At 50.7% G+C, this 27,510-nt stretch overlaps 2 protein-coding genes across 5 annotated transcripts in view; one reads left to right on the top strand and one right to left on the bottom strand.

The window, feature by feature from the left end:
- The window catches only part of NUFIP2 (nuclear FMR1 interacting protein 2), a 34,988-nt gene extending 19,338 nt beyond the window's left edge, over positions 1-15,650 (top strand). The window contains exons 1-4 of one of the 2 annotated variants that reach the window (XM_057414821.1): positions 373-649; positions 3,490-5,199; positions 12,089-12,121; positions 12,524-15,650. In XM_057414821.1, the coding sequence (XP_057270804.1) occupies positions 469-649; positions 3,490-5,199; positions 12,089-12,121; positions 12,524-12,576 (1,977 nt within the window). In that variant the 5' untranslated portion in view covers positions 373-468 and the 3' untranslated portion in view covers positions 12,577-15,650. Of the gene's footprint in view, positions 1-372; positions 650-3,489; positions 5,200-12,088; positions 12,122-12,523 lie in introns of those variants that run through there. The other variant, XM_057414828.1, reaches the window with a different exon arrangement.
- Positions 15,651-22,045: 6,395 nt separating this feature from the next.
- On the bottom strand, positions 22,046-26,907 carry CRYBA1 (crystallin beta A1). 3 transcript variants are annotated; one of them, XM_057414890.1, is made up of 6 exons: positions 26,504-26,907; positions 25,749-25,813; positions 24,825-24,943; positions 23,364-23,505; positions 22,740-22,882; positions 22,046-22,614 (listed from the first exon to the last, which is right to left on the bottom strand). In XM_057414890.1, the coding sequence occupies exons 2-6, from the start codon at positions 25,791-25,793 to the stop codon at positions 22,467-22,469; spliced, it is 597 nt and encodes a 198-aa protein (XP_057270873.1). In that variant the 5' UTR covers positions 25,794-25,813; positions 26,504-26,907; the 3' UTR covers positions 22,046-22,466. The 3 variants fall into 3 exon arrangements, with proteins under 3 accessions (XP_057270873.1, XP_057270884.1, XP_057270893.1); XM_057414901.1 differs by lacking the exon at positions 26,504-26,907 and having other exon boundaries at positions 25,749-25,881; XM_057414910.1 differs by lacking the exons at positions 25,749-25,813; positions 26,504-26,907 and adding an exon at positions 25,095-25,228 and having other exon boundaries at positions 22,048-22,614.
- Between the last annotated feature and the right edge of the window lie 603 nt (positions 26,908-27,510).

Below are 27,510 nucleotides of genomic sequence, written 5' to 3'. Positions count from 1 at the left end.
CCGCTCCTTTACGGGCTCTGCTGCACCCCGAGCCGCCCCTCTCCCGCGGGGGGCGAGGCTGCGGAGCCAGGCTGTGCGTGCACCGCCCCGGTTCCGCGGGGGAGCCGCTCGCCAGGCTCCGAGGCCTGACTCAGCGGTGAAGGCAGCGGAAGGTGGCTGTGCTCCGGCACGGCCGCGCTTGCACGGGGGAGAGGGGTGAAGCGCACCCGGCCCCTGGCCTCACCTGGCGAGGGGGTGGCCGGCAGGGCCGTGCCGCGGTGGCTGGGCCGGCTTCCATATCCTCTCCTCTCCCCGCCTCGCCTCTCCTCTCCGGCCGCCGGGCCGGGGCGGGGCGAGGGGCGGGCGCGGCGGCGCGGCTCGCTGATTGCAGGGCGGGCGCTGCCAGTCCGCCGCGTCCCAGCGCCGGAGCCGCACGGCCCAGCAGCGAGCGCCCAGCCCGGCCTGGCCCGGCCCCGCCAGCCGCCCCCCATGGAGGAGCAGCCCCACCACCATCATCACCACCATTACTACTACTGCGGCCACCACCACCACCACCCGCAGAGCGCCTACCTGCCGCCGCCCGACGGCCGAGCCCAGCCCAAGCCGCCGCTCCGACACGAGCACAAGCACGGCGGCCCGCAGCACCAAGAGGCGGCCAAGCGGAGAACAGGTCCGGGGCAGGGCGGCGGGACGGGGCCTGTGACCTTCGCGGGGCGGCGGCGGCGGGGCCTTCCTCCTCCTCCTCCTCCGCCGCCTCCTCCCCCGGCCCGGCTGGAAGCTTCTCCGCCGCGCTGGGGCAGCTTCCTGTCCGCCATGTTGGGGCCGGCGCGGCAGCGGGAGCCGCGGGGCCCGCCGGGCACGTGGGGCCGGGCCGCGCCGCACCGGGAGCGCTGCCCATGGCCGGGCCGGGCCGGGGGGCTGCGGGGGGCGAGGAGGCCCCGGGGAGAACCGATCAGTGACTCGGAGGAGGCGGAGGGGCCTGCACCGGGGCGGAGGGGGGGGGTGCCTCTGGGGCCGCTTCCTCCTCGGGGTTCGGGCCGAGCCGGGGGCGAGGCTGCGCGGAGCCCGTGAATGGCACTGGGGAGAGGGGGGAAGCTGCTCCCGAGCCCCCACCTCACCCTGGGGCGCTGCCCGGCTGCTGCGTCCTGAGAAATAATCCCATTTTGGGGGGGGGGGGTTCAAAGCAAGTGTGTGATTGCGGCAGCAGCCAAAATGCCGTACAGATCCCTGAATTCTGTGGTTTTCCTTGAGGTTTTCATTTACATAACGAGGGAAGGGCCCTGGCCGGCATCGGGAGCGGGGCTGGCGGCGCCGGAGCCACGCACGCAGCCTCGGGAGCGGGGGTAGGGAGGGAGCGGCCCCGGCCCCGGCCAGCGCTAAAATAAGTTGCCGAGCAAAAAATAAGTTGAGGAGTCATTTGTCTGTTTGCAGTGTGCCCGGGGTGCCGAGGCGCGCTCGCTCTGACACCCCTCCCTTCCCAGCTGTGAAACCGTGCCAGAGCCTCCTCACCTGCGCGTTCCGACATCGCTTTTCTTTAGCTTTCCTCCTCTGAACGTTTGCTCGCTGCCCCTCTGTGCCTAGGCCAGAGCCAGCTCTGCCCAACGTTGGTTGGGAGAAAGCTCTGGGCAGCCGAGTTGTGAATACTTGAGAATTGGAGCTAGAAACTGCTGACACACTGACTTACTGAGATGGATTTTGTTCTTCATTTCATTCTTTCGCTCCTCATCTGCAGTGGTCTTATGACCGTTCTTATTGTTTTGTTGCATTAGCAAGTGGTGTCAGAAGTCTTGAGTCATACAAGGTCAGCTGTAACACGTTGCTCTTGGGAAAAGGCTTCCTCTCAAATACTTGATTTTGTTTAGTCCTTGACTTAATCCCATCCCATCAGTGTTCTCCAGGATGAAGGAATCATGGTTAATGTTCTTAACAGCCCATTGGGAAGTTATAGTGGAAGTTGTGGTGGTTACAGATACTTGCGCGTAGTAAAATCCTTTTTGATCCCTCTCAGCAAACGCAATTGTGGAATTTCTGTGAAGATTCCTACAAGGATTCTTCTGTTCCCGACTTACCCAGAACTTGAGCAGTTACATCTGCCAGACATCTGAGGCTCCAGGATGTGAGGATAACAATGATTTCTGGTATAGCAGTTAATTTCAACAACATTGGCAACAACAAAAACATTCTTTTTCAAACTGGAATTCTGCCTGCTCTCATTCTTGGGGGACTGACTTGGTGCCACCGTGGCTGCAGATGAAGCCTTAGGTGGGTCAGTTGTTGCAGATGTCAGGCCTTCCACCCTCGGGAAGGAGGATGGATGAGTCAGAGGAGGAGCAAGGATATCGCTCTTCCTGGAGGAGCGGGTCCCTCTGCTCCGTGCGCAGCTGGAGTGTGTTTGTTGAGCTGGGTACAGAGTCCTCATCTCTTGGTGGGGTTTCAAGGCTTCTCTTGGGCATTGTAGCCAAAGTCCTTGAAAGTGAAAGGTCTCTGGCCAGAGGTTTTGCAAAGAAAACGAAACAAGGAGGAAGTTGAGGTGGTTCTGGGCTGTTCTGAGCTTCCAGCTCCTTGAATTGCACACTCCAGATTCACTTCAGAACCATAAGGCCTAGAAATGAACTGCAGAAGGAGGAAGGAAGGCTGAGTGTACAGCATAATCTCATGCTTTGTTGAGGTGGATCCCTCAGCAAGTGCTTTATTCCTTGGGTCTCAAGCTAGGAGCGGGTCTCCCAAGGACAAGTTTCTTGGTGGGCAGGAGACCAATCACTGGTAGTGGTGAAGGCTGATTGCAGGGATGTGGTTCTTCCTGCTTTTATCACCTTCTCAATGTTAAAGAGCACATGTAGGGAGGTGTTGGTTGCTGTCTTGAAGTGAGGGGGTGCTGGCTCCCTTTCTTCCCTCCTCCTCCTTCCAACTGGACTTGCACATGTCCTCTTGGAAAGCTGCTTTTTTAGGTTTTCGTAGGGATTCTTTTCCCCCTTTACTGGAGATGGCACTTGGGAGAGGAGGGTGGGAAGGAGGGCTGCTGGTGTTGCAGGCCTGGCAGCTGATGGAGATGATAGGAGTTGGCTCTGGTTCACTGTACGGATTCTGAACCTTAACAAATCTCATAGCAAAGGCAGCAGATCCCTCTGTCTTGAAGCATCCTGGGAATTACTTTTTTTCCTCTGCATGACCTGGAAACAGTAGCTGATGAAATAGCTCTCTAGCTTGCCAGTGGCCTTCAGTGCATTTTCCTTATCTAGTATCTGAATAGTCTTTCCCTGTATTTTGTCATCCATAGGTCACCATGTTGTATGTATGAGTCAGTGGCTGCTGATACTTTGTGCTTAACCCTTTGTGCTGTGGTTTCCAGCAGATAAGCTTTTGCTTTTGTACATGGGAGACTTTTCCTATTTTAAAATGTCTGCTTGAGGAAACTGGATATGTTTGGGGCTGATTACAGCTTTCTGCCATCAGAAGTTTAATGTTTCACATTCTAATTCTTGCCTTTTGTTGTTTTTGGCTTCCTTCTAGGCTATGGAGAGCTAAATGGTAATGCAGGAGAAAGAGAAGTGTCATTAAAGGGCCTGTGCTCTGATGAAACCACCACCCCAGGATCCAGGGTACCCAATGGCAGCCAGCAGCTCGTAGACACTAACGTGCCCCCAAAGCAGACTGTGAAGGCCAGCGCTTTGGGGAAAGCTGGAATCAAACCCAAAAACTTCATTCAGAAAAATAACATGGACAAAAAGAATGAGAAATCCTACGAGAACAAACTTAGAGAAAGCCAATCCTCAGACAAGCCAGAGGGAATGTCTATTCCAAACGGTGTGGTAACCAATAACTCCAGCTATATCACCAATGGCTACATAGGGAAAGGGGCCGATAACGATGGAAGTGGCTCCGAGAGTGGATATACTACACCTAAGAAGCGGAAAGGCAGGCGCAACAGTGCCAAGGGTTGTGAGAACTTGAATCTAGTTCAGGACAAAATAATGCAACAGGAGGTCAGTGCCCCAACCTTAAAACAGGAACTTGAGAGTTTCAAGCCTGATTATAGTGAGCAAAAGGGGAACCGAATTGAAAATACTAAGCCAGTTTGGAAATACGAGGCTGGAGCTGGTGGAGCAGGACGGGGAAAGCCTGGGCTTGGGGATGTACAGCGAAAAAACTCGGATGCCAAACCTGGGATTAGCAGCAAGAAGTTTGATGACCGGCCCAAAGGGAAGCACGCGTCATCAGCTACATCTAAAGAGGATTCATGGACCTTATTTAAACCACCCCCAGTTTTTCCAGTGGACAATAGCAGTGCTAAAATCGTACCCAAAATAAGTTATGCAAGTAAAGTTAAAGAGAACCTCAACAAAGCAGCTCAAACCCCATCCACATCATCTTCTTCATCTTCATCATCTGCCGGGGAAGCTCAGGCCCAAACATCCAGTCGACTGTCCCAGGTCCCCATGTCTGCTATGAAATCTGTTACTTCTGCTAGTTTCTCTAATGGGCCCATCCTGGCAGGGACAGATGGAAGTGTGTATTCCCCAGGGACCCAGCCACTGCTCTCATCTGCTGCTAGTACTGTACCATCCACCTCCTCTGAGTCAGGACCCCAGGACATGAGTACACCTTCAGCAGCTCTCGAACAAAAGAAATCTAGCCTTTTTATCTACCCTTCAAATATGCAAACTGTGCTTCTGGGTACAACCCAAGTCAGTTTCCCATCGCAGACCAATCAGCAGAACCTGGGGGATATCTTCCAGAATCAGTGGGGTTTGTCTTTCATCAACGAGCCCAGCGCTGGACCCGAAACTGGGGTGGGGAAATCTGCGGATAATCAGTTAATGGAAGTGACATTTCAAGGGGAATATCCTGCCACTTTGGTTTCGCAGTGTGCTGAAATCATTCCCTCAGGAACTGAACAACCTGTGTTTCCTAAGGCTTATGAGCTGGATAAACGGACTAGCCCTCAAATTCTTAGTGCTATTCTTAAGCCTGGGACTGCTGTTGAGGGTGGTGTCTTAGCTTTGGAGTCGCATCACACAGGTGACCTACAAAAGGCAGACACCGGTAGCCAAGGTGCTTTAGTGTTTCTTTCAAAAGACTATGAAGTAGAGAATCCTCTGGCCTCTCCCACGAACAATTTGCTAGCCTCCGCCAAAGAACAGAGGTACCAGAGAGGCCTAGAAAGGAAAGATAGCTGGGGTTCTTTTGACCTGAGGGCTGCTATTATGTATCACACTAAAGGTAATGGCTTCACTAATGCCTAAGGGCATTTTCTCTTTTATGTTATTATTTTAAATGCAATATTCTAACGTGATCTATTCTTTACAGCAGTTGATTGCTTTAAAAATGAGCCTTTTGCTTGTACATCTCTAACAGCAGTAGTGGTTTGGGGAAGTTATTCAAACAGTTGTTTAGTTCATGTTCAGAGGTACTTGTTTCCCTGTTCTGTGGACAAGGGTAAGTGATGATACAGCAAGTATGGTTCATGTTTTAATTCCCCTGGAAGAAGCAAGTCCTCCTCGAGCTTCCAGCATTGGAAGGAGTTAAATGTGTAAGTTTGCCAGTTCTGTTCCAGCTTTACCAGGTGATATTCTGTCTCTGGAAAGGCTTCATAGTCTGTACTCACACCTCTACCACCAAAGTGTTGCAGCTTCTCCCCTGGGCAGATCAGGCCATGAAATCACAGCTTTGAAGGAAGACAAATTATTCCTACAGCTTTTCATGGTGTGATTTATTTTAATTTCCTGAGCACACACCCCCCCCCTTTTCTCCTGCCCTTCTGGAATATTGGAGCAACAGCAAGACAAATCTTTGCTTATCAGCTCTTCTGGAAGGTGCAGATTGAATTCTCTCATTGTCTTTGTAAACCAAATCTTTCAGATGATTTTACTGCTTTCATGAAGTCCTTTGTAGTCCAGCTCCTTCTTTTTTTTTTTAATTTCCCTGATTTTTTTTTTGTTTTTGTTTGTTTTTTTTTTTTTTTTTGTTGAGCCTGAAATGACTCAAACATGATAGAGATGCCTTGAACTGGGAATGAAGAGAAGGAAGCCTGTGGCTGGCTTGTGTTCGGTTTCAGCCTCAGCCCCAGCAGCAGTGAGGTCTTGTGGCAATTCTTGGCTTTTGGTTTTGGCTCCGTGTTAACAGGAGCCTGGTTGTGAGTTCCCTTTTGGCACAGTCGCGACAACACAGGGGCAGTTCCTACTTCTCATTCACCCTCTTCCCACTCCCTGCATCCATCCCCTTACCCTGAAGGGAAAAAGGTGATCACCCGTTTCTTGTTTACTGTTCCACATACATACGTGGGTAATGTCTTGCTTCCCTCTGCAGAGGTGTTTGTATTTGCTTGGCATTGGCAGATTTGCTGTGTTTTGGCCTACTGCTAAGTTCTTAAATTACCTGTTTACAAACCCTTTGTGTAGCAGACAGACACTCAGATGCCTTCCTTTAGTAACAGCAAGCCCAGTCACTTTAAAATAATAACTCCAAATGTGTTTTTTCCAGGTCTCGCTCATGATCTAGCATTCTTGAGAACAGCATTCATCAATTGATTTTTATCTGGGTCCTCTACCTTGTGCTCAGTCTGTTCCAGTATTAAAGCAAGCTTTCTGTTCTCATTTCTTGTGACTGCCTGCAGCCTAAATCCCAGTTTTCCATCAGAAAATGGGGGTACCAGGAAGCATAGCATAGTCCTAGGCAAGCCTCTTCTTGAGTTTGCAAATTTTCCCAACCTTTAAGTTCGTTTCTCTTTGGTTTTGTCAGCCTTTTGTTAGCTTTCTTGTAGGAAAGCATCTCTGTACAGCTGCAGAGACTCATCAGCTCTCCCTTTCTCACTAGCAGTGTGAAAGACAGACCCCAGTAGAACAATGGTAACAACAGGAAAATAAAGAACACTCCCTTCCCATGTCCTCTCTTAAGGAGGTGTTAACTTCAAAGTCTGGTTGTGTTTAGTTCTTCTAAACACAGGCGTTAATTACATTCAGTGGCAAGAATGGACACCTAAAGCACTCTTTAAAATACTCTTTTTCTTCTCTTTCCATCCTTGTGCATGTGAATGCTCTTGCTCTGAGCATCCAGAGCAAGCACCCTTGTGATGCCCTGGGGAAACAACCCCACCCCTCCTCTGCCCATTCATTGCTGTGCCTGTGCCAGCTTCAAGGTGTTACTTATGGGTAAAAGATGATGGATGTTTCTAATCAATGCTGTCATTAACACACTGATAAGGGTGCTTCAGACAGCTTGGGCTTGTCTTTCTCCTACTTAATCTTCAGATACTGGTTTACAAAGCAGGAGATAGTAGTCCATGTGTAGGTCTTAGTATCGCTTCTGTGGTGATGTAGGGGTGCTTCCTGGTGTGTTCAGGTCTGTTGGGGTGAGCTGGATTAAGGGGTAGGGAGAGGAATAGTGCCTTTTTCTGCTCCATGCAGATGGAGGTAGCTGTCCCCTCTCTGTCGTGGTGGCCCTGCAGCCAGAGTCCTGCAAAACGTCCAGGAAACGCCGCTGCTGGTGTGTTCCCAGGGCAGCAGTGCAGTGGTTAATTCCCACACCATTCCCTCCGTTTATCTTGGGCTGTTTTCCTGAGGTCCTGCTCCTGGCCAGCCAGCTCCTCTGCAGTAGGAAAGGAACGATTTCACTTGCTCATTTTTCACAAGCTGCCTTCTCCTCCCTGCGGGTTTGCCTGGGCCATTGTTCGAGTGTCCCGGGCAGTTGGATCCTCAGATTGTTTGATTTTCATTTCGAGAGGAGGGTGAACTTCTCCCTTGTCACATCGATCTGTTATCTGTTTGCTTTTGAGCAAAGTCTCAATAGTTTGATCTTCAGACCTGCCCTGCCTCTAGGGTTATGGACACAAAGAGAAACGATGGCAGGGCAAGGATGGGGTGAGCGTGGAGCACTGGTGGGGTCCTTGTGTGTTCCTCTACCCTGAGCTCTTTGTGTGCAGTAGTTCAATGCAAGGATGAAGCTCTGGGTGTTGCAGTGAGGAATGGGCTCTAGTGTGTATGGTTGCAGCGTCTCAGCTTGTATGCCATAAGCTTGCCCACCTTTTTGTGCTGTTTGTGTCCGTAGCTGTGACCAGGCTGTGTGGATCTTCATCTTGGGCTGCACATAAGCCATGGGAAAGCCTCTAACTTACTCGGTAGCTTTGTTCCAGCAAAGCAGGTTTTCCTGTGTGTGGTTGTCCAGTGATTGCAAGGGGCATGATAGATTGTAATTGCTTCACAGCTTCCTTCCAATACCTAAAGGGGCCCAACAAGAAATCTGGAGAGGCCCTTTTTACAAGAGCATGTAGGTATAGGACAAGGGGAATGGATTTAAACTGACAAAGGGGAGATTTAGATTGAGATTCACCCTCCTGTTCTTCTCTTGGGTGCTTTTCATGTGTTTTCTTCTGTGCCCCTGCTTCATGCCTTGGCTTTCTTCCTTTTTAAAGGGCAGGACTACCCTGCTCATCGGATCTGCTTGACTGTAAAACACGATCCTTCAGTGTGGCTGCCTTCACTGACAGCACGTGCCACTTGGTGTTTGTGCTGGTGCCTTGAAACACTCATGGGTGACATAGCTGATTAGCAAGGTAGATCTGATCTAGTTGAGCACTGGTGGGCCTACTGGTTGTATCTCAGCAGCTTTAGTTCTATTGAAATCAGTATCCTCTTATTGCTTTAGTCCTCTTACAGACAGCTGGATGAGCCATTTCATATCAGAGTAATTACCAGCACTTTGCAGGATTTCATCATACTTGGGCATTTGCAGTCTTCCAGGCCACGCTGTCACTACACCAAGCTCTACGTGGCACATTGTGTAAGTTTGAAGCTCAGTAGTTTGCTTTTCCTTACCTAAAAAGCAGTTAAGATCTGCAGTTCAGCTGCACAGTAGCAAAGACCACATGGGTGGAGGAGAGGAAACTGCAGCGTGTTCCTTTTCTGTCTTGCCCCCAAGTTTCTGCCTGTGCTGCTGCTTTGTTCCATCCCGGTCACGCCAGCATCTCTGCTCACATGAAGGAGCAGAAGAGCAGCATGGAAAATGGAGCAAGGCAGCGTGGGCCAGCCCGGAGTGGCGTGCACTGCAATGGTGAACTGGGTCAGAAGAAATAGCAGAGCTGTGAGTTCAGCAATTCCCATCCTTTACATCAGGAGAGGAGGGGAAGAAAGTGCCTTGGCTTCCCATCCCCCTTGGTGGGAAGGGGTTAGAGCTCGGTCTATTGCTTGTGAGGCCTGAGTTGTGAGGAAAAGGCTGATTTAGTTCTCCTTCAAGTTTCTGCTGTTTCCAATTGTCAGGATGAGTTGCAGTGTATTCAGTACAGCAATGAGTCTACACAGCCTTGAACAGCAATCTCATTACTTACTGATTGTGTCATCTACATAGAAAAACCTGATGAGGATGGTCTGAAGCCATGATCCCAGAGGGCTGTGGGGAGGTTGGCCAACAGTAAAAGCATCCTGGAAAACATGAGGTTGGAAGGGGCACAGGAGGTAACCTAGTTCTGCCCCTGGCTGGAGCAGGGCTGGCTTTGATGCCAGGTTGTGCAAGGTCTTGTTGATGGCGTTTTCTCCAGCTGGGTTGGAGCCTGCTGAGAAGGAAGCATGCAATTTCCCTGGCCACGTGTCCTGCTTTGGGAATGATGACCTCTGTTGGTCAGGTCTTGACCACCTTGTGCTTTGGAAAGCAGCAGTTCTGGTAACTGAGGTCTGTCCAGCCACTGCTGTAGTGATCCTGGCACTTGTCACAGCACCATGTGACAGTCAGAGGTGACGCAGCCTGTAATCAGTCCACAACCAAGAAGAAAATTCACTCTAATGTATTGCCAAGTAAAGCAGGCAAAAATCACAAAATTTCACCTTAAGCTTGAAGGAGAGTCTTTTTCTCCTGGTTCTGCGTTGCAGTTTGCCAAAAACTTGATGGTTTTATCCTCTGTGAAGTTGTTTCAGTTGGTGAATGTGCTCAACCTGTGCTGCTGTCCTGTATTATCCATGTGCTGCTGGCCAGGTAGAGAGGAGGACCTTGCTCTTGCACTTGACAATACTCAGTAGCAGTCAGTATCACATCCAGTTTTCTGATGGGCTTTGGGGTTTGTAGCTTTGTCAGGGTGAGCATCTGCCTGCCAGTGTGTCTGTGTGTGTGCTTTACAGGACAGTTCACAAAACCACCTCTCCTACCTCTCCTTCTGAAGAAGGAAGATTGAAGCCTGAAGGGGTTGTGGAATTTGGGTGTTGATTTGTTAGGGTTTTCTTTAAAACAGAATTTTGACAAGGGTTTTTGTGTGTGTGTTGTTGATAGTATCTCACTGTCTATCTGATTGTCAGGCACATCTTAATACAAGCAGTTCACCCTCTTCTGATGTCCCATGAAGTTAAGGCCAAATAGAAGTGCAAAAGAAAGCATGGTCTTTTGCCTGGAGGAAGAGCAGCGAGCAGTGCTTCAGCCTCTGCCTTGTATTTGATGCTCAAACATTGCTCTAATGTGGAAGAGCCAACAACTTGAGAGTAGTTTTCTGAGCCCTGCCTTTGGGGAAAGCTCTTAAAATAGGTGATGTCCTTTAGTTGTTAGGAAATGATGCATCTAACGTCCCTGAATGGAAAATGAGCTCCACTGGAGGTAATTTTAGTAGCTGGTTCATTTTACTGCTGGGGAATCTGCATCTGGTGAATGAGGGAGCCCCTTGCTAGGTTGCTTACATCCATCCCTGGGGGTGGTAGAGGCTTGTTGCTACTCCCAAAACACTTGGAGTTCCCCTGAGCGCAGTCTGGCTGTTGTTACCCTGACACATAAAAAACAGACCTTGTAAAATTTTGTCAGGGGCTTCCTTACAAAAGGCTTAATTGTGCAGAGGGGACTGGCAGTATTCATCTGCATGCAATTTCCTGCCCCAGGGAGCTTGAGATAGCAGAGGACAAAGAACAGATGAAGCTTGGAGAAGAGATGCAAACATGGAAGTGATTGATGGAGGTGGCACTCAGCACACATCGTGCTGAGGCTGTGACTTCTGCAGGGTTTTTCTTCTTCCTTTCCCATGCTGGTTAGTTTACTTACTGCCTTGGGTTGTGTTTCACTGCACATACCATGTAGCTCAATCCATTGCTATTCCCTGTTCCCACCCCTGCCAAGGTCCTGTCACTCTCCTTTCTGGCAAAAGGGAGAACTTGAAAGATTGTTCTTGCAGGTTGTGTTCCTACTAAATGCTCCTTTTCTATAATTATGACTCCTAAACTTGGGTGCAGGGTCCTGTTAGTATCTTCATAAATATTCCAGCTCACAAAATCCCAACTTGAGAGTGTCTAAATGTAATTATTTTGAATGGGTCTCTAAAGATGTGACTTAATTTGTGATATTTTCATGGAGTGAATCATAGAATCACAGGATGGTTTGTGTTGGAAGGGACCTTCAAGCTCATCCAGTTCCAGCCCCCTGCCATGGGCAGGGACACCATCCACTAGAGCAGGTTGCTCTATGGCCCATGCAACTTGTCATGGGGCTGCAAGGGGTGGGGGGAAGAACCTTCTGATTCTTAAAGTGAATGAAAAGAACATTTAACTTTACTGTTACTTCTTAGCTAAACAAGAACATGTGCTCTCAGCAAGAACTGCGGAGGGTTGGTTTGTCTTTAGCCCACAGGTGTGTGTAGACTAGGGAAAGAACTGCCAGCCAGGCAGGGAGCTGGGTGTCCTGAGCACTGCACCTTGTTCTCGGTGATGTGTTGGCAGTTTTGCAGCAGTGTCTTTGCATGGTGTGCTTTGGCAGGTGCACAGCGTGCACCATGAGAAGCCTGCTTTGTTAGTGAGTTCTGATCTCACAGAAATCATCTCTCCAGGCTTCTTGTTGAGGCTGCAAGTTGGAGTCAGAGTAGTAAAGCCCAGAGTTTGTGATGTGTGGGAGTGGAGATTGGAGATGACGTTTCTGATGCTCAGTATGGCCATCTGACCCTGAAGACCACGTTACAGTCTTTTATTCCTAGCTCATTCACATCCAATTCATGCAAACCTGTGGGCTGAGTTGGGGCTGGGCTGGATGGGATTGGCGTTGTCTGAAAGCCTCAGTGTTGTGCCATGCTCAGAAAAATTAAAGTATATTTGGAGTTGTCTCTGGTGGCAGCATCAATTTGCATAATAACAATGCTCTTCTCGTTTTGCCTCCACAGAAATGGAATTGGTTTGGAATTTGCAGAAGCAAGGTAAGGATTTTTGGAAAGAATAAATAAGCTAAGTTGCTCTGTTCTCCTCTGTCTGTTGGGATGGGTGATGAGAGTGGATGGTCTTGGTGTCTGGAGATGCCTGAGTTTAGTTCTTCAGTGCCTGCTGTTTGTAATGTGGGTTTACCTTTACCTGTGTTTTGGATTGCTAAAAGACAGAACAATAAGATTTACCATAATTTTGGGGTGTCCAGAAAGAAGCAGAGTCCCTCAAAGAGCAGTAAAACCAGTGTCTAAGATTTAATGAGTTTTCCCTATGTGTACGTGAAACAGCTCTCTACTTCTGGTGTTGGCTGTCAGACCCAAGAATAAGTTTTGGAGTATCTTCAGCCATAGGTTCTGAAAGTAGCTTGTGGGAAACTTAGGATTGCGCTTTCTTTGCAGATCCCAAAAGGATAATCACTTACGATGAAGCCATGGATCGCCCGGATCAATGAAGGTAGCAAGACGAGACTGCCTGTTCTAACCTTTCTGCAGCATTTGTGCTGTTCGTGGGGGACAAAAGGCTTTTATGCTCCTTCTAAATCTTCAGTGCAGCAGAGGAACCGTAACTAGAATCACAGGATAATATATACAAATATATATATAGTTATTTAAAAATGGCAACTGAAAGTAATTAGACTTCTTAAGGAATCTGAAAATCTATTTCAACGAGACTACACACGTGATTATTTAATCTCCGGTACTGAATAGATTTTTTTTTTTTCCCCCTTTTCTTTTATTTTCCTTTTTGGTTTTGTTTTTTGTTTTTTTTTGTTAAAGAGTGAATGCAAGTGATTAACAAACACAGACTCGATTTACAAGCCCGGTTCTAAAGTTCCTGCTGTCGTCTGCCATGGGCCGCAGCAACCCACTGGAGAGGCATTTCCACTTGACAAGGTTTCTGTTTCTCGTTCTGTGACTGTAGTGACACACTAATCACAGGGAAATCAGGATGATTCACCATACTTCATCTCCCCTTTCCCTTCCACCTCCCCTAGTTGGTTGTGGTTTTTTTCCTGTTTTGTTTCCCATTGAATGCTGGAGAAACACCTTGAAGTTTGCAGTTTCCTTTTTTATCCAGAGAATTATAATCCGCATGTTTTGCCAGGAGTAAAGCAGCAATCCGATGCTGGGAATACTGTCTTAAAGCATCATTCTTCTGGGGGTAATACTGCAGTTCTAGGATGCATGGTGAAGTCACACAGTTGACCTGGCTCCGGTTACACGTTGGACTATTGCAACTGAAGAGTTCTTTTCATTTTAAAAGACAACGTGCAAAAATAAGCAATCTGTTTAGGCATTTAATACAGAGAAAAACAAAAAACCCACTGTTCCCACAGGTTAATGCCATTGTATTACTGGGAGCAAAAAAAAAATACCTTCTGCTTTCAACTGTAGGTGCTTCATATTTGCTCTGTCTGTCTCCTAACACTAAATGTGCTGGATTTCTTTCCCATTTTCATTGGAAAACTGAAGAGGAATTGAGTTCTGCTAACTTCCACCTTTCCTGAATTATTTCTTTTCTCTTAAAAAAAAAAAAAAAAAAAAAAGAAAATCAAAAAAAAAAAAAGAAAAAAAAAAAGGAAAAAGAAAAAAAAAAGAATTTAAATCCTTTTCAATTTGTCCATGGAACTCCAATGGCCACACCTGCCCGTTGGAAAAGCTCTTTTATATTTTAATGCAGTCTGTGTATTTCCGGGCTCTGCTTATGATGATCTCTTAATAAAAATCTATTTTATTACAAAAAAAAATTGAGGACTTAGGAATGAAAATAATAATTAAAATTTTAAAAAATAATTAAAAAGAGTAAATCAATAAATCCCAAGGGAAGGAAAGCTTCCTCTAGCAGTGGTAGAGAAAGCAGACTGCAGCTCCAGCTGTGTAACCCGCTCTGTCCCATTGCAGCTTGTGTAGTGCATCCAAATCAGCTTGGGGTTGGGTAGTTTCTCTGGGTTTTTGGTTCTTAAAGGTGGAAAGTTCACAGGGTCCAGTGCAAGAAGGAGCTATAAATAAAGCCAAACTGGGGTTTTTGACCTACCCAAGCTCCACATGCACCCAGTGTGGAGTGTTTGTGGCCAAAGAGCGGCTCACATACATCGGGGTACCAAGGTCAGCAGCAAATCAGTCTGGACCCTATGGGGCATTAATGAAGCAGATAAGCCCAAAACTTCTGCCTACCCCTTGTGCTTAGATATATCCACTTGTTTTTCTGTTAACTAGGAATGTGTATCATGGTTTTTAATTGTTTCTTGTTTTAATAAGATTGTTCCTGAACGAGACTCTTAGGTTCACAGTGGGGCAATGGAACTTCCTTCTGTACCTTCTGTAAGATCGCTAGCTGTCTGCCACGCTTCATTTTACAAGTTTGATTATGGGTTGCCTACTCCATCTTTATGTATAAAGTACTATATAGTATAATACTGTAGTGTAATACTATATAGTGATCATGTATTGTACCAGTCCAGGTTCAGAAATGTGTGGTTGGCCAGTCGCAAATACTTCTGTTTCACCTACAACCTGTACCACCTCTGCAGGTGTGTGTCACTTTCAGATGTATAACATGTTTACAGATGTGCCCCACATCTAGTCCTCAACGTTCCTATCTCTAATTCTGTTGAGTCTCCCAACTGCTTGCCAAAAGTTGGAATCACCTTCGGCTCCACTGTGGAAGAGCTGAGGCATTCCTGAGCTTTAAAGTGTTGAACAAACTGGATGGTGGGATTGGGAAAATGAAGGTGGAAGAAATGTTTTGGGATGTGTTTTGTTTTATTTTCAACAGGGTGAAGGCTAATAGCAAAGTTCCCAGTTTGTTTTACTGGCTTTAAGGCTCTGCTGTGTATTTATTTGCCTTGTGTAGTCACTTGTCGCCTTAAGGGCTGGGTTCCATTAAAAACAAAAAGACAAAAAAGATAAATCCAAACCCTTCTTTGCTTCCCTGGGCTCTGCGCTGTCCTGGTGCCCCCCTGCCCCAGATCTGCTCTCTCGGCTGTTGCGATGCAGAAGCTGAGCAGCAATAACCCATTGCTGAATCTGACCCTGCGCCTGTAGAAGGATCCCAGTCTTGCTGAGTATTTGAGGATGCTCATGTTGGCCTAGTCCAGTTTTGATGTTCTAAACAAGCGCTGAGCACAGTTCAAGCCATGGGTTGGGTTGATTTCTCCCCTGATGCTCATCCCTGCTGCTTTGCCTCGCTGCACGTGGCTCCATGCCACCGGGACCCATCCAGAAACACTCTCAGCAGCTTCTCTGCTGTATTTCTGACCATCCTCTCTTCAAATGTCTGTCTTCATGAGCTCCATGGCGTGTGCTCAGTGCTAAGCAGTTAGGAATTCCTCTCTCTGAGCTCCTGTAACTCTGGCTCGCTGGCAGAGGTGGTGATATGGAGATGGAGTATTGCCTAGAGCCAGGCAGGACCGTGAAGAAACTTCCTTGTGCTTTGGTGTAACTTGCCCTGTCGCTGTCTGCAGTCCTCCTGAAGTCCTCACACAATTCTTCACTGAGCACTTATTAAAAATCTCTTCAGATTTAATCTGTTTTCTGATTATTTTTGTGTAAACTTATAAAAAAAAAAAAAGGAAAAAAAAGAAAAAAAAACAGGAAATGGAGCTGTGACTAATTTAGCACATTGAAATAATGCTAAGGTGTTACTGATAAGTCTCATGTTTTGTTTTTCTGTTTGACTCAGAGTATTAGTACTGTAGCATAAACCAAATACAGCCCGGGAAGGGGTGCTCAGCCTCTCCCAGGGCTGCACCCAAGGGTATCTGTGGGCAAGGAGCTGGCCTGCGTGTGCGAGCATCTTACTCGTGTAGGAGAGCGAGCGTGTATTTATTTGTGCCATTGTTTTCATTACACTGAGTGAAGTTTTAAAACAAAAACCCTTAAATAACGTGTGGTATCGGAAAGTGGCACTAAGGGTGAGATCATGACCTATTTTTGTATGAAGATACCAATTCAGGTTAAGGCTTCTCTCCCCTTTCTGTTCCTGTTGTTGATCCGATGAGTCCCTTTCCTCTGGTTCCCTGGCCAGGCTGTCTGTTGGGGTAAGGCTTCCTTCATGGGCAGGGCTGGCTTCTTTCTCCTCTGGTCTTTCCCCACTGTTGCTCTGCAACAGGTCCTGTTGGAGCTCTTGTACAGGGTTTTGCGCAGTATGTACCAGATCCAGCATGGGATCTGCTTTCTCTCTGGTGGATCACAAAGTGTCTGGTCCACTCAAAGTGATGGGTTAGAAGCTGCTCCATGCTCGCGTCTCTGGTGGCGGTGGTATGGGGACCTTCAGCATCACTGCTCCCTCCTAGTCTACCTGTGGTAGATTGGCAACGCAATGACTTTCAAGGCTTGGTTGGTGTTTGGTTTTGGTTTGTCCTTGGCTGTCCCTGACACCTGTTTTTGTTGTTGGAAATCTCCTTGGCAATGTGGGTAGCTCCAGGGCATGGGTTCTGTCCCTAACCTGCTTCAAAGCATCACCCTCTCTCAGCCATAAATCATAGAGCAGTTTGGGTTGGAAGGGACCTTCAAAGGTCATTTTGTCCAGCCCTGCTGCGGTGAGCAGGGACAGATCCCACTGTTTGCCTTTTGTAGCTGCTGTGAACTTGTTTGAAACATTGAAGAGAACCCCAGTTCTCCTTAGGTTGTGAGTACACCGTGGGAGTGGGTGATGGGGGGAACCAGCTTAGCTAAAAATCCACAGGAGAAAGGAGAGATGGAAGTTCTCCCCTCAGTTCTGTGTAATTGGTGCTTTTCACCTTCAAGAGAGGGTCGCTCTAGCACAATTGCATCCTTTCCAGCCAGTGGGTGACCTCGGGGACATCTGGGAGCTGTGGCATTCACAGATGTGTTTCACAGGTGGTTTTTCCTGCGTGTTCAGTTTCGATCCAGCATCTTCAATAAGTTGCTGTGGTGTCCAGAGCTTTCAGGAGTCTCATCCCTAGAAGACTTTTCTGTATGTACGTCCTTAGTGATTTCTTTTCCTTACAGAGACTGTTTACAAGGGAGATGGTGGAGGTCAGGAGGGGAGAGAACAAGGCTACACCTGATTTAAAGCTGCTGCATGTTTCACACCAGTGCATAAAGCAGGAGGAGGGCTGGGGCTGGAGGAGCCAGAGTCGTTCTGGCTTTGGCCACCATGAGAGCATTTTGTCCATGAGAAGCAGCATCCTGGTCTGGTGTGAAGGAGCAGATCTGGGTCTGTGCTGCCTTCCAGAGATCACAGAGCTTTAGGTGTTTGTACAGGATGTATTACACCACAGGGTAAGGCTGCTTCCTTGTATCCTGCTCCAGAGCCTTGGAAGCAGATGTGCGGGGAGGTAGCAGAGAGCTCTATGATGGCCTTGTGTTGAGGACATGAGACCCTCTTGGCACGCCGCTTGCTGTCCCGGGACAGGAGCAAAAGTCATCCCCATGCTTTTTCACCAGGGGATGCTGAGTTGTGTTCACCTTGACTGTTAATCAGAAAGCATCATCTAACATGTCCAGCGCTCTAAAGCCATGTTGTAAGATAGCGGTATCCCTTTTCTACAGCCTTATTGATGAGTAGAGTATCTTTGACAAGGAGAAAAATGAGTTCATTTCTGTCTGTGGTATGAAACGTGTGTGCTGCGAACATAAACCCACAACTTTCTTACAAAACAAACAAAACCAACAAAAAAAAAACCTGTCTGCTTTCCATACGGTCTTTCCTCAGGTGCTAAATAAGGGTTCCAAAAATGGATACTGCTTTAGGAGTTTCTGCTTTATTCTTAAAAGACCTATTTTTTTTTTTTTTTGCTTAGCTGTTGTAAAGATATTTTAACAAGAATGTCGTTTGGGTTATTTTTTTGTGTGTGTAAATAAGATGGTGTCTTTAATTTTTGTTTTCTCTCCTTTTTGTGTCTGTCGAATAGTCTCGTTTCCATTTTATCCTTTCGAGAAGGACCCTCTTAAGACCTTCCTTGAAGACATTTCATTAAGTGTTGCTGCATTTAAGAACGACTCTACAACTGTTCATTGTCTTGGATTAATGCTGCTGCTGCTATAAGTAACCCTGAACATCAAGAATGTGTGATGCACTTTTGTTGTTTTTCTTTTACACGACCATATAGTTCCTCTGCGAGTAGCTAAACCCTGGTGTAACACAGCCACTAACTGCGGGTAGTGTAGGAACGGGGTCCAGGAGCGGGGTCTACCTGACTTTGGTGCTGACCTGTGGGAACTTCTATGCAAACGCAAGCAAAGGAGAACTCTTAACTTGAGAGATCACTGTGCATTTGCCTTTTGTTGTTGTTGCTTTTTCTCTCCTTCCTTTTGTCAAGCTGCTGTTGGAAAGGGTAGCGCAAATCCCTGAGGTTTTCAGCTTCTCCTTCCTGCCTGCCTGGTGGTGCGGGAAAGAGGCCCAAATAACTTGTGAGGTGGAAGAATCTCAATCCGTGTCTTGTCTCTGGTTTTAGTACTTCTGTTTTCTAATGGAGTCTCTATGGAAGGAAATTGCTCATCTCTGCAAAAAGATCTTAAGGCTTTATCTCAATGTGAAGTTAACCAGCAGTATTAAAGATCGTGTGGCCTCTTTCCTGCCTGCACCCCTGGCAGTCCAGTCACAGGCTCCTTCTCTGGGTGCTGCAGAGTGGTTGGTGCCTGCAATTGGGTTGTTTTCCAAGACAAAAGGCCCTCTAACCAGCCAAAACCTGATGGCTGAAGTGTGAGGGAGGTCTTGCCCCATTGAGGTGCTAACACAGGGCACGAGCAGGTCTGGAACCTCTTGTCTTACTGGGTCAGACCTGGATCACTGCAGGGGGGATGCGACCCTGCAGGAGGAGTTCATTGGAGGGGGAAAAAAGGAATGTACTTGACTATTTATAGAAGATCCTTTAGGAAAAATAGTATCTCTAAAGTGAGGATAGAATGAGGAAGGTCTGAAGTGTAGGAAAAACGCTTGGGGATTACAACTGTCTGGAAAATAGTATATCAGTACATAGGCTAGGACTCTCTGCCTCTTTAATTTAGTTTATTCAGCATCCATTAGTTCTTTCTGGGGCAGCGTTTGCTGTTTTACGCCCATGTTTGCGTGTGTGTCCATCTGACTAAATGTGCCTTGCACGTGTGCTTATTCTTTCTGAAGGGAGCTGGTGGCGGTGTGTGAGCTGCTGGGACAGCTGGGCCCTATCCATATCCGAGGGTTCATTCCTGTCCCAGTGACCCATGGGATTGATGGATTGGGCTCGAGCCTGCATTGAGCCCAGCTTATGGTTTGGGGGCGATGTCCTGTGGGGTGGCACCTGTGAGTTTGGAGGGGGTAGGGAAAGAGAAGCTGCTTTGCTGTTCTCCCGCGGTCAAAAACAAGCATTGCAATGCTTCGCCTGCAAAGCAAGGGCCAGTGATGGTCTGCAAGGGGCTTTGCACTGGAGTTAGGGCCCTGCAGCACCAGGGATCCCGTTATCCGGGGGTTTATTCCCTTCCAGGTTGTGGTTCTTGTTACTGTGGGGGTTTTCTCTTACATTTTTTTGTTGTAAAGCAGAATTAAAACACGCCTTGCTCGAAGTTAACAAAATAGGAACGCTTCTGTTTGCAGTCAGTGACTCTGAATACGAAGCTGTGCGATTCCTTGTTCCTTCATCTCTCTCCCAGCTCACCCCAGCGTGTGGTTCCTGTCCCAGTCGTTCTGTGCTCCTGCCACTGTAAATGTGAAAAGCTTGCTTGCATTATTTTCTAGAGATGCATTTTGCACACCGGGGCTTCGCCGGAGCTCCGCGATGAGGTTAGTTTGAAGCAGATGAATAAAGCTATGCACATGTTTTGAAAGTTTAATTTGTGTCTCATTGCCAGAAGTGACTTATCTGCCCTCTTTTGCATTCCTGTGCTGTCATTGCCTGCGTTCTCTTCACCGCCCTGCAGGGTCTGATGTAAGGTGACAGTTCTTTGCTGACAGCTGTAGCAGAGGACTGGCGTTTCTTGATTCTTTTTGGTAGCCTCTCCCCTCTCCTTGGCTTTCTCTGTCTCTGTAGAGCTATATAAATATATATATATTATTTTTTTATTTTAAAGAGCCTGCTTTAGTGCTTGGATCGGAGGGAGCGGGGTGTCGCTGGCCTGTGGTTCAGGTACGCTCCTAGTGTCGCATGAACGAGTGCCCCTTTATTCCTCTGGTTGAGAGCGGTCCCCGCGGGGTGTGCGGGTGGGATGGGGACGGGGAGCACACAGCTTTGAGGAGGGGATGGAGACGGAGCTGCTGGAGGTTTCTAATGACAGAGTGAGCCCTTCCGTTGTGTATTCCCACTGTGAGGTGGGGGACAGCTTTCCTCACGGTGGTCCCTGGCGCGGAGGGTGAGCTCGCGTTGGTCTCTGAGCTTCATCTGGGGTTTGTTTTCACGAGTTGGGTGCGTTGGGTTGCAGGTACCACCTTTGGAAACGTGTTGCTTAGCCAGGATGCTGCTTATCCCAGAGCTTTTGCGCAGGAGAGGGGGGGTTTTGTGCGGGGAGAAGGACCCTGACCGCTTCCTCCTCCCGTTCCCTTCGCCGTGGCAGCGATTTGTACTAACTTGACAGCTTTCTTTCGTACCGAACAGGGCTGCTTTTCTATCTACCATCACACACGTGTACTTACACACCTTCAGCCTCGCTCTGGAGGTCCTCAACTTGTTTACTGGGGGGACGGGTGCCCCCCTCTGTCCCCCTCCCCTGAGTATTTCAGTGTTAAGGGCGATGCGAAACCCAACCGCGCGCTTCGCCTGTCTCCTCCCGCCTCCCCCATCCACGAGTTCTCATTTCCTTCCGTTTCCTTGTGTATTAAATTCACCACGAAGGGGTTGTGCTGAGTTACCTCTGACCCTCAGAGAGGCGCAGCCCCTCTTGGTTGTGTGCGACCACACGAGTCCGTAAAGGTAGTTTGTGTTTCCTTCTCCCTTCCTTGGTTATTCCCGATGAGGTTAATGCACTCTTGTGTGCCCAGCTGGAAAAGTGTCGGTGTTTTCCCGGTGGTGAGGGGGTGGCTGGAAGAGTTAGTGGAATTCCTGCTGTAGCTGTGTCTGGCACAGCCCTTTGCGCTGGAATGGGTGATGTCACGGACTGTAAGGATAGGTGATGTCCATGAGCTGTAATGGCATGATGTTATCTTTACCAATGATGTCATAGTTCACACTAAATGTTTAAAAAAGAAAAAAAAAAAGAAAAAAAAAGGAAAAAAATACCTGGAATTTTGTTTATTCTGCACCAACAGGTCTTCAAAATTTATCCAAATTTTATTATTTTATCAGGAAAAAAAACCAGAAAAACAGAAATTTGTGTAGATCGAATACATTAAGACAGACAATAAGTGATGTAAATTGTTGAATAAAAGTTTTAAAGTTTGTGGGTGTCGGTGTGAGGTTCTGTTCCGCGCTGTCGGGGAGCATCCCTTCAACCGGGGATGCTGCGGCAACGGACACTCCAGTTCCTGGTCCCTTAGGGCCAGCAGCACTGGCCATGAAGGCCATGAGCAGTGCAGGTGGCTCTGTGTAGGCATGGATGCTCCGTGGGACCAGGAGCTCAGTGTCCTTTCCCTTGGCAGGGGAAGGGGAAGGGGAGGGCAGGGAGGAAGAGAAGCCCACACCAAGGGTTTGGCTGCTGTGTTTGTGCGTGTGAGAGTTGGAGTCTGGTCCCTGCTGCTGGGATGGGGATGTGTGACTGCAGTCCTGGCACACAACAGACACAAGAGGGACGTGGAGCTGTGGGAGCGAGTCCAGAGGAGCCCATGGAGATGCTGCAAGGGCTGGAGCAGCTCTGCTCTGGAGCCAGGCTGAGAGAGCTGGGCTGGGTCAGCCTGGAGAAGAGAAGGCTCCTGAAGGGGAGACCTTAGAGCAGCTCCAGTGCCTGAAGGGGCTACAAGAAACCTGGTGAAGGGCTTGGGACAAGGGATGTAGGGACAGGCCAAGGGGAACGGCTTTAACCTGCCCGAGGGGAGACTGAGATGAGCTCTGAGGCAGAAGCTCTTCCCTGTGAGGGTGCTGAGGCGCTGGCACAGGGTGCCCAGAGAAGCTGTGGCTGCCCCATCCCTGGCAGTGTTCAAGGCCAGGTTGGACACAGGGGCTTGGAGCAAGCTGCTCCAGTGGAAGGTGTCCCTGCCTGTGGCAGGGGTTGGAGCTGGATGAGCTTTACGGTTCCTTCCAAGCCAAACCAGTCTGGGATTCTATGAACAGCAGACACCCACCAAGCTGGTTTATCTTTTTCTTTCAGTCACATTTATTGGCAGTTGTGGCAGTCGGTACCGTTGGGGAGTGTTGTTCCATAAGCAGTTGCAGTACAAGAAGGGGTGGTTATTTCGGGAGGGGAGTATTAGCACCAAAAGGGAGCCGGTGAGCTTTAGAAACCTTGCAAAGATGTAGTGGGAAGTGGGGAGCTACTGCTGGACACGCCTGATGGATTGGATCTGGGAGGTCTGGGCATGCGAGCCCCACTCCCTCCAGTGCTTGTAGTCTCCTCCGTGGTGGTCGGCCTCCAGGATGTACTGGTAGCCACGGTACCCGGGATACTGGTAGCAAACCCAGCTGGAAGACAAGGAGTCATCAGGCAGCCATTAAGAGGGCTGAGAGGTAAGCAAGGGGATTATGGGGTGTCCCCCCTCCGGCTGTGGTTTGTCCCTGCTGCCCGTGGTGCTGTGCCCATCACTTACGCGCCACACGAGATCTTCATGGAGCCCACTTCGTTGTTGGCCCAGCCCATGGCCTGCAGCGAGGGGTAGTCATCAGCGATCTCCCACTGGCGGCCGATGAAGTTGTCCTTCTCGAAGATGGTGATCCTGGATTCCTTGTGGTTCTGGGGATAGAGATGGGGTGAGGGTGAGGGGTGCTCCCTCCCTGGCTGTCCCTCCCTATGGCATTGCTTCCAGGGTTTGATGGGGAGGGAGGTGCTCAGAGCCTGGGCTGTGTGGGGTTTTGTAGGGGAGCCTGGTTTTCCCAATGCCCAGCTGTGAGGAGGTGCTCAGCAGGGCGGTGCTGAGCCAGGAGGTGTCAGAGCTGTGCCACAGCTCCCATCTCAGGTGAGCTGTCCGCCAGCTCCTCACATACAGATGCCCCAAAATCCCCTTCAAAGCTTTAGACTACAGGACAGAAAGACCAAATCCTGCTGGGCATGGGGAGGGGAAGAGCTGAACCCAACCCAAGGAGCCTCTGCCACCCACAGAGCCCCTGCCATGGCTCTGCCCTTCCTGACCCCGCTCCCTTGGCCTGGAGCTATTGCCTGGGGCACTCGAATGGGATGAGGGATGGGAGGGCTCCGTGGCAGCGGGGGCACTCACAGCGGAGCAGACGGGGCGGAAGGACATGAGGCGCTCGATGTGGTAGGCGTTGCTGCCGCTCCAGGCGTCCCAGCGCGGGTACTCTCCCCTCTCCAGGATGAACTGCTGCCCGCAGAACCCGGTGTGCTCGTAACCCACCCAGCTGCGGAGACAGAGCGTGCCAGGGCCTCCTGTGCCGGCAGTGGGGTCCTGCCCGCGCCTGGCACCAGGGTGCGAGGAGGAGTTGGGGTCTGGCCTCTGCCCACCCGTGGGGAGGAGAGGAAGCGGTGCTGGATGTGGCTGCCCTGCCCCTGACTGCTCTGTGGTTATGTGCACAGCTCAGCATCGCATTTGGATGCCCCAGGACAGCCTTGCTCTCAAAAAGCCTCATTTCTTGTTTCCCACAAAGCACAGCTGGAAAGACCCGAATTCCTGATGCCTTCCCCTTTCTGGCTCCCCCTCTTTGCTGAAAATAGGCAAGGAGAGGTGAGAAGATGATGTCTTCATCCTGCAGGACGTATTTTCCAGCCCTGATGCTGCCCATATGAGATCCTGCCTGTCCCTGGGGCGGGGACATCCCCTTGAGAATGAGATGGAACAACTGGAGCTGAGTGGGGAGGCAGAGGCTGGGCTGGGGGCTGGAGGATGATGGCACAGGCTGTGCACACCCCAGGCTCCTGCTTTTGGGGTATGAGAGGCACAGTGAGCCCGGGGGCGGGGGCCAAGAGCCTCTTGCAACTGATCCAGACTGAGGCCCAATCCTGTGTCCCACAGTCGTGCTCCCCTGTGCAAGGTGAGCAGCCTGATTAGGAGCACGTCAACTGGAGCAGCGAGCTGATTACGGTGTGAGCATGCACGCCGCTGTAATCCCATTAGCATTACAAACCCTAAATATAGCAGCACAAATCTATCCTGTCTGCTTCCCAGCCCCAGCAGGATGCTCGCTATGGGGACCATCCTTACACACAGCGTCTGGAGCAGATCAGGACATGGCTTGTCTATGCCAGGGAAGATTCCTGTGCTCAGAGAGAAGCCCAGCTCTGCTCCAGACCCCTACCAGTGATTGGGGCAGCCCTGTGCAGGCTGTAGGAAGGCTCTGATCTGGCCATGCAGGAAAGCAATGGGGAGAATCAGGGCTGGGCGCTGTGGCAGCTGCGGTTGCCCAGGTGCTTGATGGGGTTACACAGGCAGGATGGGGACTAGGCTGGGCTCAAAACCTTGCTGAGTGCTGATCTTTGCTGCATCTTCGAGGGGCACTGGTGAGCTCCAAACCTGGCTGCTCCGAGGCTGCGGGAGGGAGTTTTGGATGGTGCCAAGAGCATCTCCACTGTCCCTCTGGCCCTGCCAGGGCTGCCTGCTCTACCCTGTCAGGGTGGGGTTCTCTGTCCCTATCCTCCCCTTGCTGCCGTGCTTTGCTCCAGCCCGGCCACCCCTCACCCTGTCAACCCACCCAGGAAAAGCATCCCGTTGCCGGGTACTCACGCGCCGCACTCCACCTTTATGGAGCGGATGTTGTCGAAGCCGCACTCCATGATGTTCGGGCAGGCCGAGGTGAACTCCATCCTCTTGCCCTGGAAGTTCTCTTGGTCGTACACAGTGATCTGCAACGCAGACCGAGCTGCGGCGTTGGGCAGTGCCCGGCACCGGCCGCAGGCGGTTCAGCCCCTCTTTGAGAGGGTCGCGCTCCATCTCTGTGCCGGGATGCGGCCCCGCAGCGCCTCGGTGCCGGCCCCGCTCCGCTCTCCTGCTCACCCCAGAGGAGGTCGGCTCCCGGGGCAGCGCCGCGGTCCGGAGGGAGGAGCGGAGCCGCGCTGGCACGGGCGGGTGGCCGGGCTGCGGCTGGCGGTTCTCCCGGCCTCTGCTCCCAGCGCTCTAGGGCAAAGAGGGATAACGGGGGGGAAAGGGCCGGAGGGGGGGGTGCTGCTCCCCGGGGGCTGTGGATGATGCTCTTCTCTCCCTGAAGGCTCCAGCTCCGGTGGGGCCCATCCCATTGGTACCCGAGCTTCTCCATCTCGGCTCCCTTCTCTAACTGTGTGCCCACAGCTATTGCCAGACCCTCGGGGCTGCTCCCCGCCATCTCTGCCGTGTCCCCTGTCCCCTTTGCCCGCCTGCACTGACGGGAGGGCGAACAACAGCGTGTGGCTTTTGGGACTGCTCTAATTCCCTGGCACAGGGCCACTGGTAAGAGCAGGGCTAAGAAGAGGCTTATGGAAAACACCCAAGAGGGGTTTGAGCAGGCGGGAGGCACGTTCCCATAGGCAAAAGATAATGGGGACAGGGGTGCTGTCCTTCCTGTACCTCCTCCCTGCCTCACTGCCCTGCTCCTGGAGGACTGGCTTTTCCTCCTCTCCTTGTCCCCCACATGAACACAGTGAAAGGAGAGCTAGAAGGGGTGCGAGGACATACCTTCCATGGGCCCATGGGGACAGGCAGAGGGTTTGTCTGAGCCATCTTTGGTGCTGGAACGGTGTCTGGAAAGGAAGGAAAAGCCGTTGGCACCGCAGTGTGTCCCTGTGCTCCCCTGCTGCCCGCTCCTGGGGCTGGGGACAGCTCTGTGCCTGCTGCCTGCAGTGCCTTTTTGAAGGCAGCTGCCCTATTACTGAGACCAGTCACAGCGAGACCCTCTTGTTTGGCCACAAAACGGGGTTGGGGGACTCTGGAAAACACCTAAAGCATGGTGCTCCCTTCTCACTGTCGCAGTGTCCCTTTCCTTCTCCCAGCCATGGCACCGGCGTATTGTCTGGCTCCCCTTTCCCCTTCCCATCACTAGGAATAACCCCCCTGAGCTGGAGCAGGGAGCTGTGATGTGAGGCATAGTCTGCCCCGTGCCTGATGGTCTCCAACAGCCCCCCTGCCTCTTCTCCCTGCCCCAGCATCTCGGCAATGCCTCCCTTGGGAGTCACAGTGTGCTCCCATGGACAGCCCTGACCAGTGATGGGAGACGCCAACCGCTGTGCTGTGGGCCGGGTGGGTACCAGGAGCGGGATACCCCATGATAGAGGGGCTCTCACCCCCTGGATGCCGGCGGGGATGTGTGAGCCTGTCTTTTGCCATGGGGAAGGGCAATGGTCCCTCTGGGTGTCTTTGGGCACCAGGCAGGAGGAAGGTGTCTGCCCGGCAGGGGCGAGGTGGGAGAGGTGCGGATCGGTCCCAGGACTCACCTAGCTCAGGCGGTTACTGCTGCTTCCCCCATGTAATGTTTGCCTACTTCAGCGGCTCGGCTTTTATAGGGTGCTGCTGGCTGGGAGCCGGTGCCAGCGTTTGCAGAGCCGTCAGCACAATGCTTGCTCTGGCATTGTCCTGCTGATCCCCGGAGATTTCAGCTGCTCATCCCCATGGGCTGAGCCACATTCTTGGGGAAAAAGAAAAAATAAAACAAATTGATAATAATAATAACCCCCCCCCAGTCAGGGCGGCTGTTTGCACAGATAATCTTGGCACCAATGACTCAACGCTCTGACCACTCTGGCATTTTCCAGGGGCAATGCACTGCGGTGTCACAGGGCGCTGGCTGGCACGGTGGGGATGGCGGCTTCATGGTGAGACCCTATGGGTGGTGGGCTTGGTGAGGTGTGTACCACGCACTGCCATTGCCTTGGTGGGTCTCCACCTCCATGTTGGTGTGGACACCCTCCACCCTCACTGTGGCTCTGTGGTGGGTAAGGGGGGCTGTGATGCTGCTTATCCCTGCTGGTGTGGTGGGGTCTCCCATGGCCACAGCGAGCCCTGGGGCTGCCCCCCACTTCCACACATCCCTGTCCCCATGGCTGGGGATGGAGCCGCCATGGGCTTGGGAGGCCTGCGGTAACCATGGCAACGAGGCACCGCTAGGCCCCAGGCCTCATGGTAACCATGACAACCAGGTCCTGGCTGTCCAACACCCTCCTTCTCCCTTCCCTTCGGTAGGGCAGGCAATGGCGGGGTAAGACCTGGGGTGCCATGGCAGGCAGAGGCCTCAGGATACCGTGCTGGGGCAGGCCCCAGGTACCATGGCAGGGCAAAGGCCCCAGAGTCCCATGGTGAGCACAGACCTAGGTTGCCATGGTGGGCACAGTCTCTGGGTTGCCATGGTGGGCACAGCCCCTGGGTGCCATGGTGGGCACAGTCTCTGGGTTGCCATGGTGGGCACAGCCCCTGGGTGCCATGGTGGGCACAGTCCCTGGGTGCC

The sequence above is a fragment of the Pezoporus wallicus genome, unplaced genomic scaffold, assembly GCF_028554395.1.
Source record: "Pezoporus wallicus isolate ANWC-B61680 ecotype Strahan unplaced genomic scaffold, APGP_CSIRO_Pwel_v1 contig_8517, whole genome shotgun sequence".
Taxonomy (NCBI): Eukaryota; Metazoa; Chordata; class Aves; order Psittaciformes; family Psittacidae; genus Pezoporus; species Pezoporus wallicus.
This window is presented reverse-complemented; position numbering and strand designations above follow the sequence as displayed.